We start from the raw sequence: 17,743 nt of genomic DNA on the forward strand, positions 1-17,743 counted from the left end.
TTTTTCTTCTATAAAATCATGGTTATAAATAGAAATTTATGATTTCTTAAGTTCCTGAAATCATAAGGTTCTAAGTGTAATGATTTTTCTTCTGGAAGGAGTTACTATGACAATTAGCAGTAGTTTATAAATGATCAAAGCAAATGTATACACACATACCACACATTTTGATAATCTCTTGGCATAAAAGAGGGGAATCTTATTGGGCCTTCCCCCCAAATAACTTTAGGCACATGTGTATGATTATTACTTAACATGAGAATGACGTGGTTTGGTACTGATTCTATTCCTATTTTTCATTTTGTAGATGTAAGTGCCAAGAAACTTTGCTCACATAAATAGAAGTATATGGGAATGGAAAGAATTTTGTTATCACAATGTCACTCAATTCTTTGAACTCTTTCCAAGTTATATGGCAAAAATCAGACAGTGGTCTAGCATCACCAAGAACTATTATGAACAATCTATCAATGAACAACTCAGTTGGTGCCTCCTTCAATTTTGTTGGAAGCAAAGAATTAGAAACCAACCAACTTGTAAATGGATTTTTTGTCCAGTCAATAAAGTCACTCAATTGCTCAAGTCCAACACCAATCTTGGAAGTGTCTCTCAGTATGCAGCAGGGGTTTGCATACCTGTGGAGTGGGCAAGAGATTGGCTATGTTGTGTAAGTTGGGATCGGGTCACTGGGAAAGGGGAGCGGGAGGGGAGAAGCAGGCTGCCAGTGGGTCTCCCAGGAGAGGAATTTGAAGAAAGAGCACATAAGAAATGAGGCACTATCCATGGCCTGGGGAGTCTCCATGGCCCCCCAAGGTGCAGGTATCCCTGTCTATAGATCATCGTCCTAGGCTGCTCTTCGCAGCATTGCTCTGAGCAAGCTGGTTATGCTAGAATCATACCATGGCATATTATGTTGACGTTAAAAGTATAAGGTTGACCTATGTGACTTATGTGGAAAGATGTCAAACATACATTATTTACTTCAAAAAAACCACTGTGGACCCTAATGGTACATGCAACATGATCACATTTAAAAAAATTCATCCATCTACCCAATCATGGGAAGACTTCTAAAAGTGTGTACAACAAATTAACAATGATTATCTCAAAGAGAGGTTGAGACCCGAAAGTCCCCGAGGGGACTTTTACTTTCTACCTTTTTGCATTATTCCCTTTTTTTTTTTTTTTTTTTTTTAAGTACCTATTCCCTTTGTAACTGGGCGGTGGGGAGAAGTTCTTTAAAATAAAAATACAACTGAGTAGATCATATATGAAATGATTTCAGATGCAGCTATGGAATTTCAGTCAGCTGATTTATGTTATGTGTTCAAGAACTTTCCTACTTTCCAATAACAGTAGTCATGGTAAGAACGTAGGTTGATACCTGGTTCTTCACCTCTGTCTGACTATAGCTACACGAACTACCACTGAGAAAGCCCCTGTTTTGTGTCTGCCACTTCAAATCATCAGGTCTACATTTTACAACAACCGTCTAAGGCAGGTGGGCATTACTAACCCTGTCATACGCCAGAGGAAAGTGGAGCTCAGAGTCACTCAACCTGGAACTTGCAGAGCTGTAATTCGAATCCAAGCATGCCTAACCTGAGAACCCATGGTTTCTCTAACACCCCACACTTTCCTCGCTGACTCTGTGGGATGATCTTGTCTCTGTATAAGGGTTTACTGTATGAGGTCAAATTTATTTAGGATGGCAAACAGCCTACCCATTTATATTTTTCAAAAATTGTGATACATTTTTTAAAAGGTGAATAATTTAAAAAACTTTATAAAAGGTGATGCCCTAACTGTTATGCCCATAATTGTTAATTACTTAAACTTCCATTTGGCCAGCAAATATTTTATTTATTATTTTTTAGAGATTTTATTTATTTGATAGAGAGAGAGAGAGAGCATGAATGGTGGGGAGCGGCAGAGGGAGAAGCAGACTCCTCGCTGAGCAGGGAGCCTGACATGGGGCTCGAAAAGAGGAATCAGAGGTTACAAAAACAAAAGCATTTTCTTAATGTCCAGAAAACTCAGCTAAAAGAAACAGAGCCAGACAGACAAGCCTGTGAGGTCGAACTGGGCCCCTTTGATCATTTCCTCCAAGCCCCTGGTTTAAAGATGAAAAACCAATATCCACACCTGAAACTAATGTAATACTGTGTGTCAACTCTACTCAAAACAAACAAACAAACAAACAAACCCAGGACCCAAAGAGGTGCATGCCATGCTGGACGGTCTGCTACAGTGGGGTGTGCGTCCGGAGGGCAAGTCTCCTTTCAGGGAGCAGAGGAACAGGGCATTTCATCTCATTCAACAGCACTTTACTGAGAGAAAAGAGGAGCAATCAGACACTCATAAAAGAAAATTTTTGTGTTTGAAACAACAACATACTAATGCCTAGAGTTACACAGAACCCAAAATTAAATGCCCAGTAAAAAAACTCAAGGAGGAAAGACCTTGTGTCTGAAGCCCAGTGCTCTTGTTAACACACTGGGAGGGACAGGTGCCTTTAGAACTGGAGGCCTCCATTCTCCAGCCTCGGGGAAGGAAGAGGACAGAGGTATGAAGCATTTAAAGTGCCTTTTAGGGGCACCTGCATGGCTCAGTTGGTTGAGTGGCCGACTCTGGGTATGGGCTCAGGTCATGATCTTGGGGTCCTGGGATCAAGCCCCGCATCGGGCTCCCCCATCAGTGGGGGAGTCTGCTTCTTTCCTTCTCCCTCCCTCTCTGCTCCTCCTGCTCATGCTCTCTCTCTCTCTTTCTCAAATAAATAAATAAATCTTTAAAAAAAATAAAGTGCCCTTTAAAATCTGACATTGTGTGAGTGATTTGAAAAAAAACACAAATAATTGTAACTCCATAAAAAATTAATCTGCTAATTGTACATTTCTGGGCAGTAGTGAGTTTTCACTCATGCTTGAACACCTGCCTTTCTCTGGGGCCTTTTGTTTGCCCCCGACATTTCTCTCCCCAGACCCTCATTTTTGCACATCTGTGCTGGACCTGTAATTTCCAGAAGCCTCCCCAAGAACTGGTGTGCATCCATGACAAAGCTACCACCTGTCTATAAAGTGCCAAGGAAAAGAAAGTCAACATTGTGAGGCTCCCAGTCAGCTAAAATTGTCTGATTTTTAAAACCGGAGATTATTCCTACCCGGTGATGGCATTTGGTTTTTAAAATGTCCTTAATTAGTAAAATGAAAGTCAGCAGTCCCTCACATTAAAAGCCTTTTTTGTGTGTGTGAGTCTTTGAATTCCAAAGAACACGAACAACCTCAGGGAGAGATGACTCAAGCGTGGGGAGGTGGGGTGCGCCACTGCAGGTCACCACGCAGCTAAATAAAGTGGCTTCTCCGGCTCTAAATCAGGGCTCCCTGTTCACTGACACCTCATCCTTAGCTTGTCACCACCAGATCCAATTACCCTCTAATGGGGCCCACCAGCCTCACTCCTAAGTGCTCATCACTTTTCTCATTTAATGAATCCGAGGTAGCGGGAGGTGGTCTGGGCCGAGGTGTCCACATCAGGCCTTAACAAGGGCCCATGGCTAGAGAAGGGAGTTTGATAACTCAAATTTGCTCCTTAATAAGGTGTAGTTTTGTCTATAATGCTTTCAGCGTGACAAAGGGGTACTTGAGCATGGTTTTCTGGCAGGTCATAGATCCCTCTGGATATTTACAAGTCAAACGGAAGACATAGCTGGGCTCTGCCAATCTGTGAGCCCACGGCCAGCAGGCAGAGGGCACTGCAGGCCAAATAAAGGCCATGTGCAAGCTGGGACTGCCCGTCACCTGTTCCCTTCTTGCTTCCACATTTATTCGCAGCCCTGAGGCCTCGGTTGAGCACAGTGCAGAAGTAACAAAGGTTACTGCGTAAGTCTCTGCTGAGTATATATAGACTACTTTGCCCCCACTGGGTGTCCCTCCGCATTTGCATTCTTCAAGCTGCCATTGGTCTCAGCATATAGCAAAAGCAGAGACACTCAAGCCACTGCGCTGAAGAAAGGCTGCAGGGGCCCTGAACATTGAGGCGGGCGACCAACAGGCTGCCGAAGTCCGGGACTGCCCTGGTGGCGGCTGAGCAGGCAGGGGTAAGTGCCTTGGTTTGGGTGTGGCCTGATGTTTCTAACTGCAAACGTCTGTCAGCGAACACCCACCGTATACATCTGGGACCGGACTCTCGGAAGTGCCGAGAAGGACAAGGACTTCCCATCAGCCCATCTCCTCTAGGACTGCGAGGTGATTTTGAAATCAGTGCTGGTTGCCAGCTTGACCTCACTTACTTAGTGCAAACCTAGACTGTGAGCCCTAATGATCTTAGGTGAGAGGTGGGGAGCCACACGGGGACACTGCAGGGAGAAGTCCAGCACAGACCCTCTTCTGAATGAACTGGAGCCAAGGCCGAGGGTCCGGAAGTGCAGGGAGGACACCAAAATGCTCAGAGGGCTAACTGGGTTCAAGATCCATCCACCCGAAGTTTAAGATATTTCACTTCCTTGGTATAAAGCACATGACCCTACAAAGCCTAATCTCTTTTGCTTTTCGTCATCACACTGGAGACACGCATATTGCTTCTCAAATAGTCCTGATATAAGTTGGTGTGTAATCGTGACCTGTGTTCCTGGATAGGGGCCAGAGCTGCGTTTAACAGCTTTATTGAGGTATAATTTGTATATCACAAAATTCACCCATGTTAAGCGTACAACCTAATAATTTTTAGTAAATTTACGGAGTTGTGTAACCATGACCACAATCCAGGTTCAGAATCTTTCCAGGATCCCAAATCAATGAGCTCTTACTAGCATTCCCAGTTTGTCAGTAGGGAAGTGCTTTTGCATTTCCTGGTCCAAATGAACCACAGGCCAGGAGGCACCCGTGAGAGATCTGAGGACAAGAAGAAGTTAGACTCATATCTCCCAAACCAGTTCCATGTCCTAAGTCCATCGACTTTAAAGCTAGCAACCCCTGGCCCCTGACATTGACTGCAATGTCAAGTGCGTATCTGGATCAGGTTGGGAAGATGGAGGAGAAATTCCCAGCTTCCCCACGTGAAGAGGGGGTGATGGCCACGTAAAGGGATGGAAGTGGGGCAAGTGGGATGAGATCTGAATAGAATGGGGAACGCCGATCGAAGGCAAGCAACAGAGGAGAAAGGAGAAGGGTTGTTTCTAAGTCAATCAGTTGCATCTAGATGGCTTAGTTCCCAGGCGGCTTCCTACCTGGGGGCCCGCTGCTATCTCTGTGCTTTAGTGGGAAAGAGTCGGAAAATCTCTGCAGTACCGAAATATAATAATAAATCCCCACATGCCATGGGAACTACAATATATGGCATAATAAAAGTAAATGTTATGGCACTTGACTCCTCGGCCTATAATCTCCCATTCAATCGAAGCGGAGATTCTTCTTCCATCAGCAAGAGAAAACTGGACAATTTAATTTTCATTTCTATTCATGCACAGGCCTGCTCTGGAGCTCATCCACATTTCCTATTATGTTACTTGAAATATGGCGGTGTAGTTTGATACACAGTATCTCAAACCGACATCAACAACTTCATTTTGGACCAACTGATTCCATTCTAAATTACTGTGGGCTGATAGATGCTGGTAGCTGCCCACACGAGATCTGAAAAAGCCATGTTCTCTAATTCAATATTATAATAATTTAAAATTATAGCTTTATTAAGAGGAAACAGATTTATTTATAGCTAACACTGATGATTTCTACTGGCTTTCAGGGCTGTGTTCGGCTATTCACTGCAGCCCACATTTGGACAGCTTCAATTGTCTGAATCACTAACAAAACATTCTGGTACAAATAATTTCCTTCTTAATTCAAAGCAATGAACAAATGCTCCAAAAGCAGAGACACAAAGCAGCTCTGTAGGGAGCCAGCCGCTCCACAGTAGTGTCCTATTTTCCTTGACCAACCCACCTGCAAGAGCATTTCCACCTTTGGGCCTAATGACATTCTGCTTAAAATCCTTTCCTCCCTTGGCCTCTGAACTAAGAAGTTGCCAGATTCCTCTTTTCCCTTAGATGGGGCCTTTGTGCATGGTCCGGTCTTCAAGCTGAGGGCCTTCTTTCTCTTTTCTCATGCTAAGGACTTTACTTATCTTCCTGACTTAACTATCCCTTCGAAGCAAACAACAGCATTGATAACAAACATTTCTATCATTGAGCAGCCCATCCAGCGATTTTGCCGAACTCTGGAAGACAAGGTGAGCAATTTGGGAGAGATGCTAGTTTCCTTCCTCAGTAAAGAAGCTGCAGTGCGGAGAGCCGGTGTAAATTACTGAAGGTTTCCAGGCCTGGAGGCAGCTCCGCACTCACGCACGGGTCAGCAGGTGCCAGCCTTGCGTTGGGTTTCCTGGAAGGTCCTAATCTCTACCTGCAATCCCCGCTGGCCTCTACAACCCCGGCCCTTCCCAGCCTCAACCTTCTGGCTTCCACCTCATCCAGCACAGACACGGGGCCATCTGACCAGATCTCAGAGTCAACACGCTTAAATAAATCCACATTTCCCCCTAAACCAGTTCCTCCCCCAGACGTGCTTATTTCTACCCAAGTCATTTTTTCCCCTAATGCTAAAACCTCACAGCTGACAAAGCCCTGCTCCCAAATCCAGTCAGTGCCTGAGGCCTGGCAACACTTGGTTTGCTTTGCTGCTTCCACATCTAGTCCTTCTTTCACCATCCTGTGGTGCAGCTTAACGCGGGCTCTCTCTTAACCGCCTCTCACCCACACTATCAAATAACCTGACTACTCGATACCCGTCTTTCCTTCATCTGATTGGTCCCACAGAGCTCCATCAGTTATTATCTGAATGCTTAGACCTGATCCTGTCACTTCAGTGTCAACCCACTGCCTACCGAATAAATTACGGATGCATCCCTCTCCTACCGAATCCCGCCCAGGCCTTCATCTGCAGGGCAGCTCCCCTCCATGCCGGCAGGAAGCTCTCCTATGGCCAGGCTGATCTATGACCAGTTATCAGCACTCCCCACGGGATCTCCTTGCCTGCCTCTGCCTCAGTGAATCCAACTTCTAGATCCAGATAAGTCTGCCCCCTCATCCCCCCACCTCACGGAGCCTGCCCTAGCACTCTGGGCACCAAGGAGCATTCCCAACTCTGACCTGCATTACTTTCTACCACTCAGTGGTCAGGGAGACAGTCCGTTGGTGTCACCTCACTTTCCATTTGCCGTCCAAGCGGCCCAAAGAGACATGAAGCTGCTGGAAGGCAGGGCCTATGGGTGAGGCCCTTGGTATCCATTCGGCCTCGCCCTTGAGTAGATACTCAAGTATTTAGCAGCTGATTACATGGCCCCCGATCATCATTTCTTGCAATGCAAATAATATGCATTACATAATTAGCTTGAGGAATTACAGCCTTCTGGGATTAACGTCTTCTTGGTAAAATGAGAGCAAACTAAGCCTCAGCAGCTCTTTCGGGGCTCCCAAATAGATACAACAGGTGCTCAGTTTCCATGTATGAAGAGCTTCCATAGATTAACCCACTTCGATCAACCCCAACATTTCCAAACTAGCTTGTCAGACTGAGAAATATGAAACTCATATTTCAGTGAGAGCCACCCGAGTCATCTCCAGACCCAAAGAAAACAAGGGCCAAAGGCCAATGCTCTTCCCAGGCAAGGCACAGCCCTGTGTATTCTGGAGAATATTCTGGAGAAGGAGAACACCTCCCTTCCTGTGAGGGGTCCCACATTACCTTCTCTGCCACTTCACCAACTGGCCATCCTGCCTTAAAATGTGGGCCCGAATGCTAAACCACAGTGGCAAAACCAGAACTTCATCAGGCTCATTCTGATGACTCCTTCTCATTCATAGCCAATCACTGCCCTGCTCTGCTCTGCCCTTTAACCAGGTCAAAAGCTCTAGCAGGCCAGCATTTCTATTATTATTCCATCAGCCCAAGCTGTCAGAAGCCCTTGGTCCTGCTTTCTGACTGGGCTTCTCAAAGGTTAGGGATGTAAAACAGTCTCTGGAGACAGAGCAAATATTTTTGGTGTTTACGGTCACAAGGACACATCCTGCCACCAAGTCTTCACAAGATCAGACCAGAGACTGCAAGTCAGCAGTTGTAAAGATGCAACTCTATTAGCAGGTTTGGAAAAAAACACAGCACCCCAAAGAGGAGTAACCCCAGGTGACAAGAATGCTCACGTTAGGCACTCAGTGCCTCTTCTGGGCCTGCCAATGGTCAGACGTTTGTTTCTAAATGGAGCAGCCAATGCAGAAGATGCTAGAAATCTTCCATGTCAAGTCAGTCTCTGAGAGTGGCTGCCAGGGGTCCGGGAAGGGGTGGGGGGCAGGGGGGACATGGGTATGGTTATAAAAGTGCAACCCGGTGAGGGGGGGGGAATCCTGGTAGTGATGGAATGTTCTGCATCTTGACCGAGGTGGTAGATACACAGATCTACCCAGGTGACAAAACTGCAAAGAACTAAAGACACACAAGTCCTAGTAAAACTAGGGAACTCAGTGGACGTGTCCATGTCAACATCCTGGTTATGATCTCACACTGTAGTTTCATTATGACACTACCACTGAGAGAAAAGGGGTCAAGGGTATGTAGTTCTCTCTGTATTACTTCTTACAACTGCATGTAAATCTCTAATTATTTCAAAGTGAAAAAATTTAATTAAAAAAGGCAAATTCCAAAATGTAGCCCTATTATGTAGAATATTATAACCAAGATAGGTACAAATAAAAGATGTAAAGCTAAAAAAAAATTTAGTCCCCGAATCTAGACTTCTTTTTTCATTATTATGTTATGTTAATCACCATACATTACATCATTAGTTTTTGATGTAGTGTTCCATGATTCATTGTTTGCGTATAACACCCAGTGCTCCATGCAGCACGTGCCCTCTTTAATACCCATCACCAGGCTAACACATCCCCCCACCCGCCTCCCCTCTAGAACCCTCAGTTTGTTTTTCAGAGTCCATCGTCTCTCATGGTTCGTCTCCCCCTCCAATTCCCCCCCCTCATTCTTCCCCTCCTGCCTTTTTTTTTTTTTTTAAACATATAATGTATTATTTGTTTCAGGGGTACAGGTCTGCAATTCATCAATCTTACACAATTCACAGCGCTCACCATAGCACATACCCTCCCCATTGTCTATCACCCAGCCACCCCATCCCTCCCACCCCCCCACCACTCCAGCAACCCTCGGTTTGTTTCCTGACCAAATCTAGACTTCTTAAAAGGGCTGTCACCTGAGTCAGACCAACAGTGGCCTCAACCAGCACACAGGCGACCTCGTGCCACCCAAGCACACCCAAAAGACCCTCCCACTTGTTTCTCCACAGAGACTTTAGCTACCTTCCCCTTTATCACAGTGCTATCTTGACCTTTGAAAAACTCACCCATGTTCTTAACTAAGTGGCAATTATCACGCCAGAGCTCATTTTAAATTCAAACTCAAAACACTGAGTGCTGTGACTACAATGAACTCGGCCATTCTGCATTTTCATCCGTTCACCTTTTTAAATTCACTAAATACATAAGTTCACTAACTACATAAGTCACTGGAAAATATGAATGAGTGCTAATGCGCACTTTTACAAAAGGCTTATTCATCACTTCTTTTCATTAGACTGCTCTCCTCCTAAGGTCAGGGAGAGTAACAATTCCAGGCATTCTGTTTTACTGTGGAAACCACCATCACTTCCCCTTCTTTACAAAACTGCGACATCTGAAACCGACTTTGGGCTATTAGCCTTCCATTTACATGGCTGTGTTAGTTCTCATCAGGCTGCTCGAAGGAGCAAGCCAAACTCTGCAGTTCTTTTAAAATTTTGCAAAGAGAAGCCAGAACGCTCTCCTTACTCACCAATGTCATTACTGCGATCCGAGAGGTCCTTGTCCAGGATGCCAGAAATCGAACTGCCCACCAAGTCAATCTTGGGACCGTCACCCCTACATTAAAAACACAAGTCCAGGCATTTCATAATTGGTGTGTGTCCTTGTCATTGTGTCAGCTTTCTTGCTGCACACGCATTAAGGAGCAGGCTGTGCGTGGGGTGGGCGGCACCGTCGCCTGTGAGGGCCAGTGGGAGCCAACGACCTATCCAACCACACGGGCCTCGGTGAGACCGGCCGACAGACTGGATGCCCACCTCTCCAGCACACATTTTCAGAGAGGGCTCTTTTAATGATGCCCCTTCAGCAATACACCTTCAGCCGCTGACCCTCCCGCTGGTACACAGGGTACAACGCGGGGCCTGCGGGTACAACGCGGGGCCTGCTCCCGCCCCATGGCCAAATAAGCACCAGCAAATGATGACCGGCAGCTTCCCTTTTAAGGAGCAAGGAATTTGGCCAATGCTGCTTGTCAAAGGTCGGCTACTTTTAACCTTGAGAAAGAGGTTTTCTGGCCTGAGGCGGAGGCATCGGCCAGGCTGTTGACAGGCACAAGGGGTTGAGTTTAAGATCTGGCAGCCTGAAAGCTGGCACTGGGGCATGGGCCTGTAAAATTAGACAGCTCTTGGGTGGGTGCCCCCATGCCCATCAGGACATGAGTGACTTCTCTCGGCATCTGGGCTAGGAACAGCCCTGAGGGGTGGGAACAGGCCTCTGAGATGAGAGAAACAGCCCACTCGTGCATGAACAGAAGGTTCCTCCAAATTCCTCCAAAAGGGCAGTTCTCTAGACCCTTTCAGGGGGGTAAGCCCCGAATGAGACTGTCTGCGGTCTGTGATGGTAGTGAAAGAGGAAAAGATCCTCACCCATAAAATGAGAGGGAGAAGCCAAGCAGTTGTTCTGGGAAAGCAACAGAAATAGTCCATCTCATGGCTCTTGGCAGTCATCGTGGCCTGAAGCCAAACGACACAATGAGCAGCAGAGTTACTCAAGGAGTGCCTGTCAAATACCTGTCATGCAGGGGGTATTGAGAGGGCCAAGCCAGGGAGTTCCTACTCTGGAGGGGCTCACAGTCTAACTGCGGGAAAGAGACAGACAGACACACAGGTCCACACAGCACAGGCTGTGTAAGGGAAGGGCACATCAGAGTCCTATGGGAAGAAAGGACTGGGTCAGTGCAGGGGATCTGCGTAGTGTGGCCAGGGGCACACGGAGGAGGTGGCATTCCAGCTGGGCCTTGGAGGAAAAGGGAGAGAGGACATATCAGTAAGAGGCATGATTAAGCAAGGACCCCACAGGAGGTGGGAGTGCCCAGTGTGGCCAGGGTTCCCTGGGCTGAAGCCTGAGGTCCCCAGAGAGTAGTGAGAGCAGAAAGGTAGGCAAAGGTCAGACTGCTGGACTGAGTACTAGAGGGTTCTGTTTCTTGGAGGTAACGCAGGATGGAAGGACAGCTGCGGCAGGAGACCCATAAACCCGGCGACAAGGGAGGGATTTGATAGGGCCGACCCCTGGGTTTCTTCACTCCAGAAGGGGCGGGGGTAGTAGCATTCAGCGTGACTCGCATATCCTTGTGACGGTGGAGAAGGCCCAGTGGAAGGAGGTAAGGCCCCGTCAGTTCCCGAACAAACAAGACTGACCTGTAACCTCAAGCATAACCTCAAGCACCCTCAACCAAAGACCGGCAGAGGTAAGAACTCCAGGGCATAGGGGCTGGGCCAAATGGCTTGACCTCCACCAAGAGAAAACACAGCTCTAAAACTGTGGGTGGGTATTATGAGACTTTCCGGGCTTTTCAGAGCTTGGCTGAAGTAAAAGTTCAAGGAGAGCATGGACTACCGTGCTTGGAAGGGGGAAGCAGCTTGAGCTTCAGAGCAGAGCCTTTATTTCCCACCTCAGCCCCACCTCCAAGGGCTGTGGGGGCCCCTCAGGCCAGGTTGCTGTAGCAGACCCCCTCTCCATCCCCCCGCCCCCAAAGGTCAGGTCCCACAGGGCACACTCCCTCGGACAGACCCCAAGCCAACAGGAGCAGCGAGACTGAGAAAATTTGTTTCAAAACATTTTATTGTTAGGATCCCAGTGGCTACTAATTTGAATGTAACCTTCTGAATGAAATGTTTTGGAAATGCACCATTATTAGTAGGAAAGCATTTTCATTTTGAAAAGTTCTTGAGGGCTCCTGATCTTATTATTTTCTAACTATGGAGCCAGAATGATTTGGTGCTGTCATTCTCCAAAGTGACACAACTCAAATGATACCTAGAGCCAGACAGTCCTGTCCTTTTGGGAACACACCAAGGACCAAAACCTATGAGAACATGTGTTCTGTCCAGGGAGAAAGGTCACTCAGGCAACAAAAGTCCAGTTAATTCCACTGGGCTTTTTTTTTTTTGCCAAGGGTAAAGTTGGTTTGAGGTGACACTCTGGCAGGGTGGCTGGGGACGGAATCCGAGGGGGTGTTGGTGGGAGAAGGAGCTTTATGTAGCCGTTAATGATCTGTATCTCAGAAGAGCTCAGCTCGGCTGCTTCTGAACATGTGGTTTATTCATGCATTTCGGTAACTGTGCATCTTGCAGCTGCCACGTCCCTCTTTGATTTGACAGCCAGAAGCTTCCAGTCAACTGGGAGCCTATCTTGAATGGACTGTAGAGAACCCTACTGCTCATTATTATGCTTGTCTTATCCTGGGCCGTATTACTTTTCTACCTTTATTTGCCCCCTTACTGTCACTCTCAACTATTTTATTCTTGTAGATGCATTTTGCAAAGTTACCACAAAGCCTTTGGGGAATGGTTCAGGGTAAAAAGAAGTAATTTCTAAGAATAGGGTGTATATCAATAGCATTTAAAATGGGCATCTGCTTTGGCCCAGTTCTGGGAGGCTATGCTAAAGAAATTGCCTGAAATGCCCAAGGGGGTTTTGCAAGATCAATATGTTTACCACAGTGTTATTTGTAATAAAGAAAAACTGAAACTAGACTCTTTCATAAAGAGGGGAACAGGTTATTAACCTATATTTGATGGACTTTTATACAGCCATGAAAATGATACTTAGAAACACATGATGACAGGAAGGACAAAGGCTGATGTTACAGTGGCAAAGGACAGAGACAAGTTAAAAGTGCCCTACTCTCTGTGTACATACACCCACATGCCCTGCTTAGGTATTAGGAAGAGAGATTATTATTTCTTTCAAGACTGGAAGAATATTTACAGTGACTATTCCTGGGCAGTGTGATGGGTTATTTCTAGCACCCAGCTCAGCCCCTGGTACCAGGCAGGGGCTCAAAAACACTTGTGGAATTCATGAACATTTGCCTTTGTCCTTAAAGGGGAATGCATTATGTATTTGTATAATAGACACAATTTTTCCCCCCAAAGCTGGAGGACATTCAGTATAATCCTAACTATGTAAAACCAGTGAAAAACAAACCAAATCATATGTAGGAAAAAAGATGGGAAAGAAACAGTCCAAAATGTTAACAGTAGTTGTTTCTGGGATAAGACTAGAGGTAAAAATTTTTCCTTCATTAAAGTTCACGTTCAACAACAGAGACTCATACAATTCAGGCAGCTTATGTTCCCTCTCCTTTCTCCCCAACAATATTGCCAAGGTCAAAGGTGAGATTGTCTGGCCCTTGCCTACAAACTCTCCTGGAAGAACCTCCCCGACCACAGGTGCCCCAGTGATCACCTGGGACCACACCTGGAGCTCACCCGGGAACCAGGTGGGGGTGTGTGGAGTTACAAATCCTAGACCGAGAGGCCCAAGCCGTGAGGGGCCACCTGAGGAAAGAAGAAGTCCCATCCCCGAGCGACCTGTCCCCAGATGCTAAAGCGCCAGGTGCATTCTGATAGGAAGGAGCTTAGGATCCCCCCATCTTTCTGAGCCCTGATCCCGCATGCCAAGAGCCAGACACAGGTTTTCGGCTGAAATTATCTTCTATACAGGGCCAGAAGCAAGCCTATTTTGAAAACACAGTAGGTGTCGTTTAAAAAAGGTTCTGATCCTTCCAAGTAAGGAAGCTGCAGCTGGTGTTTTGACAGTGTTCAGACTGTGGGTGTGGAAGCATTTTACAATGTCTATTTGTAAATGCTTTTCACTGTATTTATAGACTCTTACAACAATGCTAATGAATTTCAGTTCTGAAAAATACCAGAATTTCTGAAATTCTCCAAAGCACATGCTTGGAGTAGCTGACACCCAATGAGGCTGCAGCCCTGGATGGTCTCTGCTCTCCTCCAGTCGGCCCACCACATGGGTTCCATTTTGGCAAAAAGGATGTTACTAAATTCAATGAGAAAAGAAAAATCCAGTCCTTTTGGAATTTACTAGCTCCCGAGAAGGTTTATGTCTGGTGAGTTTCTATGCCCACAGCTGCTGAATAAAAGGAGAAAATAAAAGAAAGCAGGCATATCACCATATATCCGAAGATACCAGAACAAGGTTGCCCTTACTTCTTTCTGATTTTTCAATCAAAACAATGCTCTTGTCTTGTATTTTTCTCAGCAGTTTTGGTTACGGACCCTTGAAACGCATGACTTGAACAGGGAACTGGCAGCGAAGTCTCCTTGCTCTACTGGACAGGGAGCCTAAATTGCAGACAATGGGCGGACTAGCTCAAGGACACCAGCAGGAATAGTTGGAACCTACAATCGCATGGGAAGAAGAGCAACAGCTACTGCCTACTGACTGCCTATCAGGGGCCAGGCACCAGGATAAGCGCCTTTTGTCCGTTATTCAATTGTCACATCCACCCCTTCGAGTATCTGCTCTGCATGGTGGACACGGAACCACGCTGCCCAGAGCCCCCTTTGGTGAGGGGCTGGTTGCCCCTGCTGCTGGGAGCACCGGTGGCCTCTCCAGGGACCACCTCAGTTACAGAGAGCCTCCTCGGCCAAGGCAAATCCTTTCTAGGGCAGCCCACTCTCGACACTATAAAAATCGTGGCCAGTTCAGCCCAACGCAGGATAACTCAGACGGGCCATTTCAGCCGCTCCCTGTGGAGTCGGCCAAGGCTTTGGTGAGCCAGTATCACACCCTGACTTCTCCCTCAGCCCAGTGCTGCTCCGTTCTCCCTTCCACGGGCACTAAACCCTGAAGCAGAGCTTGCATACGAAATGCTGCCTCGGGGCCTGCTTCCTGGAGAACCCCACCTGTGATGCCCTTTATTTTCATTATATAGGTCCGGAAACGGAGGCTCAGTGACATTAAGTCACTAGCTAACAAAAGGTCATTAAAGTAGTAGGACAGCAGGGTCTGGATTTGAACCTATTAACTTTGACTCCAGAGCCCACACTCTTGACCGCTTCTCAAAGCCGCTTCACTCAGTCTCCTGGTCATGGGGATGGTGAGTCACCGAGAATGCCGGGCAGCCTGTGTCGTTGCAGCTCGCTGCCGGTTGGGTAAACTGCCTTTGCTCCCCAACTTAAAAAGTGCTCCTAATAAACAAAGATCACACACTCAGCTGGCCCAGAGGTGCCCGCTCTGGCTGCTCAGACCCAAGACATGAGACGGGGCGTGTCCAGTCGGAACTGTGGAAGATGCACCATGTGCATCCCTGGAGAACACGAGCTCAGCCAGTGGCATGGCCCAATTTAGCCCAAGTTGGGACAGTTAAGCCAAGACATGTGGCCCGGAAAATGTGTCGAAGTGCGTAGGAGGCCGAGGCAAGCAAATCAGCAAATAAACAAACGAACGGCAGCACTGATAGCAGTAACCGAATGCCACACCCAGGAGACCCAGGACCCTTTGGGAGGTGAGTGGGGCTGAAGGGGAAAAGAGGGAATCCATAGATCCCTACGGAACAAAAGATCCCGAGTCCAGGTGAGGACTCTTTCTAGCAGACCTCCTGCCCACTCTCGCAAGGATCTATTACCTTGATGTAAATGTTTGGGTTCTAACTGCCTAAAAATTGTTGTAGGGCGAAGAAAAAAAGCTGAGAAGGAAAGGAAAGGAGAGGAAACAGAAGTGGCCTGTCCTCATGCTCAGGAAACTGAGGAGCACCCTGCAAATCCTCTGTTTGGTTTCCAGCTTTCATCCCACTCGGGAGGTGTCAACACATTTGGACGATGGCAGATGTCTACGTGAAGATCCTAGGGAAATGATGCGAGTTACCCTGTCTTCTTTCTTGTTCCAATTCCACAGCCTTGTTATCTTGCCCCTTCTAATGTGAAACTACCCCATCTGATTGTGTACCCCCCTTGTCCTGGTCCAACTGTGCATCAGGGAAGCAAGGCCAAAGGAAGTGACCGCTCCCTGCCTGCCTGCTTGTGACATCACACTTAGGCTCTGACTGCTAAAACTGGGTACGTGTTACCCAGCTCAAGCCCCTACTTTACTACAGACAAGGGTCTTCGTTCCAAGGACGGGAGTTACGTGCCCAGGGCCATGCAGCTAGTTAGTGGCAGAGCTGAAACCAGATGGAAGCTTCCTGACGTCCAGTCCGATCTTTGCCCACCACACTTGGGATGGCAATAATCAAAATTCGTATCCCCATGCACATGCTTTAGGCTTCCAGAGATTTTCTCCTCTCTCCAATAAGCAACTGTAAGAGGACTCCACCCATCTGTAAAGGTAGCAGATGTGAAGCTAGTCCTTCAGGGAGAGTTCTGCCCTGGGATGTCATTGCCCGGGGAGATAGAATCCTTCCATCTGGAGAGGACAAAACTGTAACAGCGGTAAGCCCAGTTTCCTTCGATCATTGGCGGGAGGGCAGGAGGAGGCTCCTTCCCCTTTCTGAGAAATAAGGATCCAAAGGCGCTGCTGATATCTGCCGAGTCCGTACATATCCACCTGGTGGCCAAAGATGTCCCAGGAATCACAGGCACTTTTGACTGAGAACTTCCTATTTAAATAAGTGGGACAGCCCAGGCAAGGCCAGGGGAGCAAGAAGCTGGCACTAGAGTGGTTTTCCTGGCAGCTATCCCCTTGCACCGCGTCCCTGTTTGGATGAGCACAAACAAGGCTGGCTATTTATAGGTGGTGAAGACACAGTGGAAGGTAATGGGACATCGCCCACTCAATTCCCCTCCAAATTTCTGTTCTCTGTGCAGACTCTGCAAGTGTGTATGGGAACGGGCCTCCCTCCAGAGCCCATCCAGAGCACAAACCCACAACCCCCAAAAGGCAAAAGGAGGATGACCTTGCAGCCCTCATCTGCAAATCCACAGTTGGGCATCTCAGAGGGGCAAGGGGCTTTAAAGATGCCAAGAAGAGGGGGAACTCATCATCATGCAACTCAGAAGAGTTTGTGAGGTGCCACTTGAGGGAAGAGTGTTCAAAGAAATAGCCCAGGGAAAAAGCATTGTATGACCCAACCTACTGGGCCTGTGTGAGGTGTTCGGTCCCCCACTGGTCCCTTGCCTGATTTGGACCATCACTGGCAGGACAGTCAGTGTGCCTCAGTGCCCAGGGCGTCTGGGCTGGGGCTAAACCCTGTCACCACTGTTGGTTCTCATGGCAGGAAAACATTTTCATTTTAGGAGTGGGTGGAAGGAAGAGAGAAGGGTATACATACAAATGAAATGAGGTCAGCAAAGAATGCGGACAGCCCTACAGTGTGAAAGGTATTTTCCCCTGTGCCATATGGGATTCCCCTGCTCCATAAATTAACTTTCCTCCCTCAGGCACGGCCTTCCCTGAGTCCTGACTTCTTTTGAATCTCTAGCTGCTTCTGGGGGAGGTTGCTCATGCTTCCACCCCCTAGAGACCTCCTGATGTGCTGTCTGAGAGTGTCCATGTTTCCTCCCTCCCTCAGGGCTCCAGCACATGACCTGCTTGTCACCATGTGGAAAGCCCTCTCCCACCAAGGTCACCCAGTGAGCATCTCAAGGGAGGAAAAGAAGCATG

General features: G+C 47.4%; 1 protein-coding gene across 5 annotated transcripts in view; it reads right to left on the reverse strand.

Annotated features, from left to right (window-relative positions):
• Positions 1-17,743, reverse strand: part of SH3KBP1 (SH3 domain containing kinase binding protein 1) — a 335,649-nt gene that overhangs the window by 22,730 nt on the left and 295,176 nt on the right. For all 5 annotated transcript variants that reach the window (XM_035000518.1, XM_035000513.1, XM_035000502.1 and 2 more), the window contains one exon: positions 9,867-9,952. In XM_035000518.1, coding sequence (XP_034856409.1) covers positions 9,867-9,952 — 86 coding nt within the window. The remainder of the gene's footprint in view (positions 1-9,866; positions 9,953-17,743) is intronic.

Source organism: Mirounga leonina, unplaced genomic scaffold (assembly GCF_011800145.1).
Source record: "Mirounga leonina isolate KUSES-001 unplaced genomic scaffold, KU_Mleo_1.0 Mir_101595, whole genome shotgun sequence".
NCBI lineage: Eukaryota > Metazoa > Chordata > Mammalia > Carnivora > Phocidae > Mirounga > Mirounga leonina.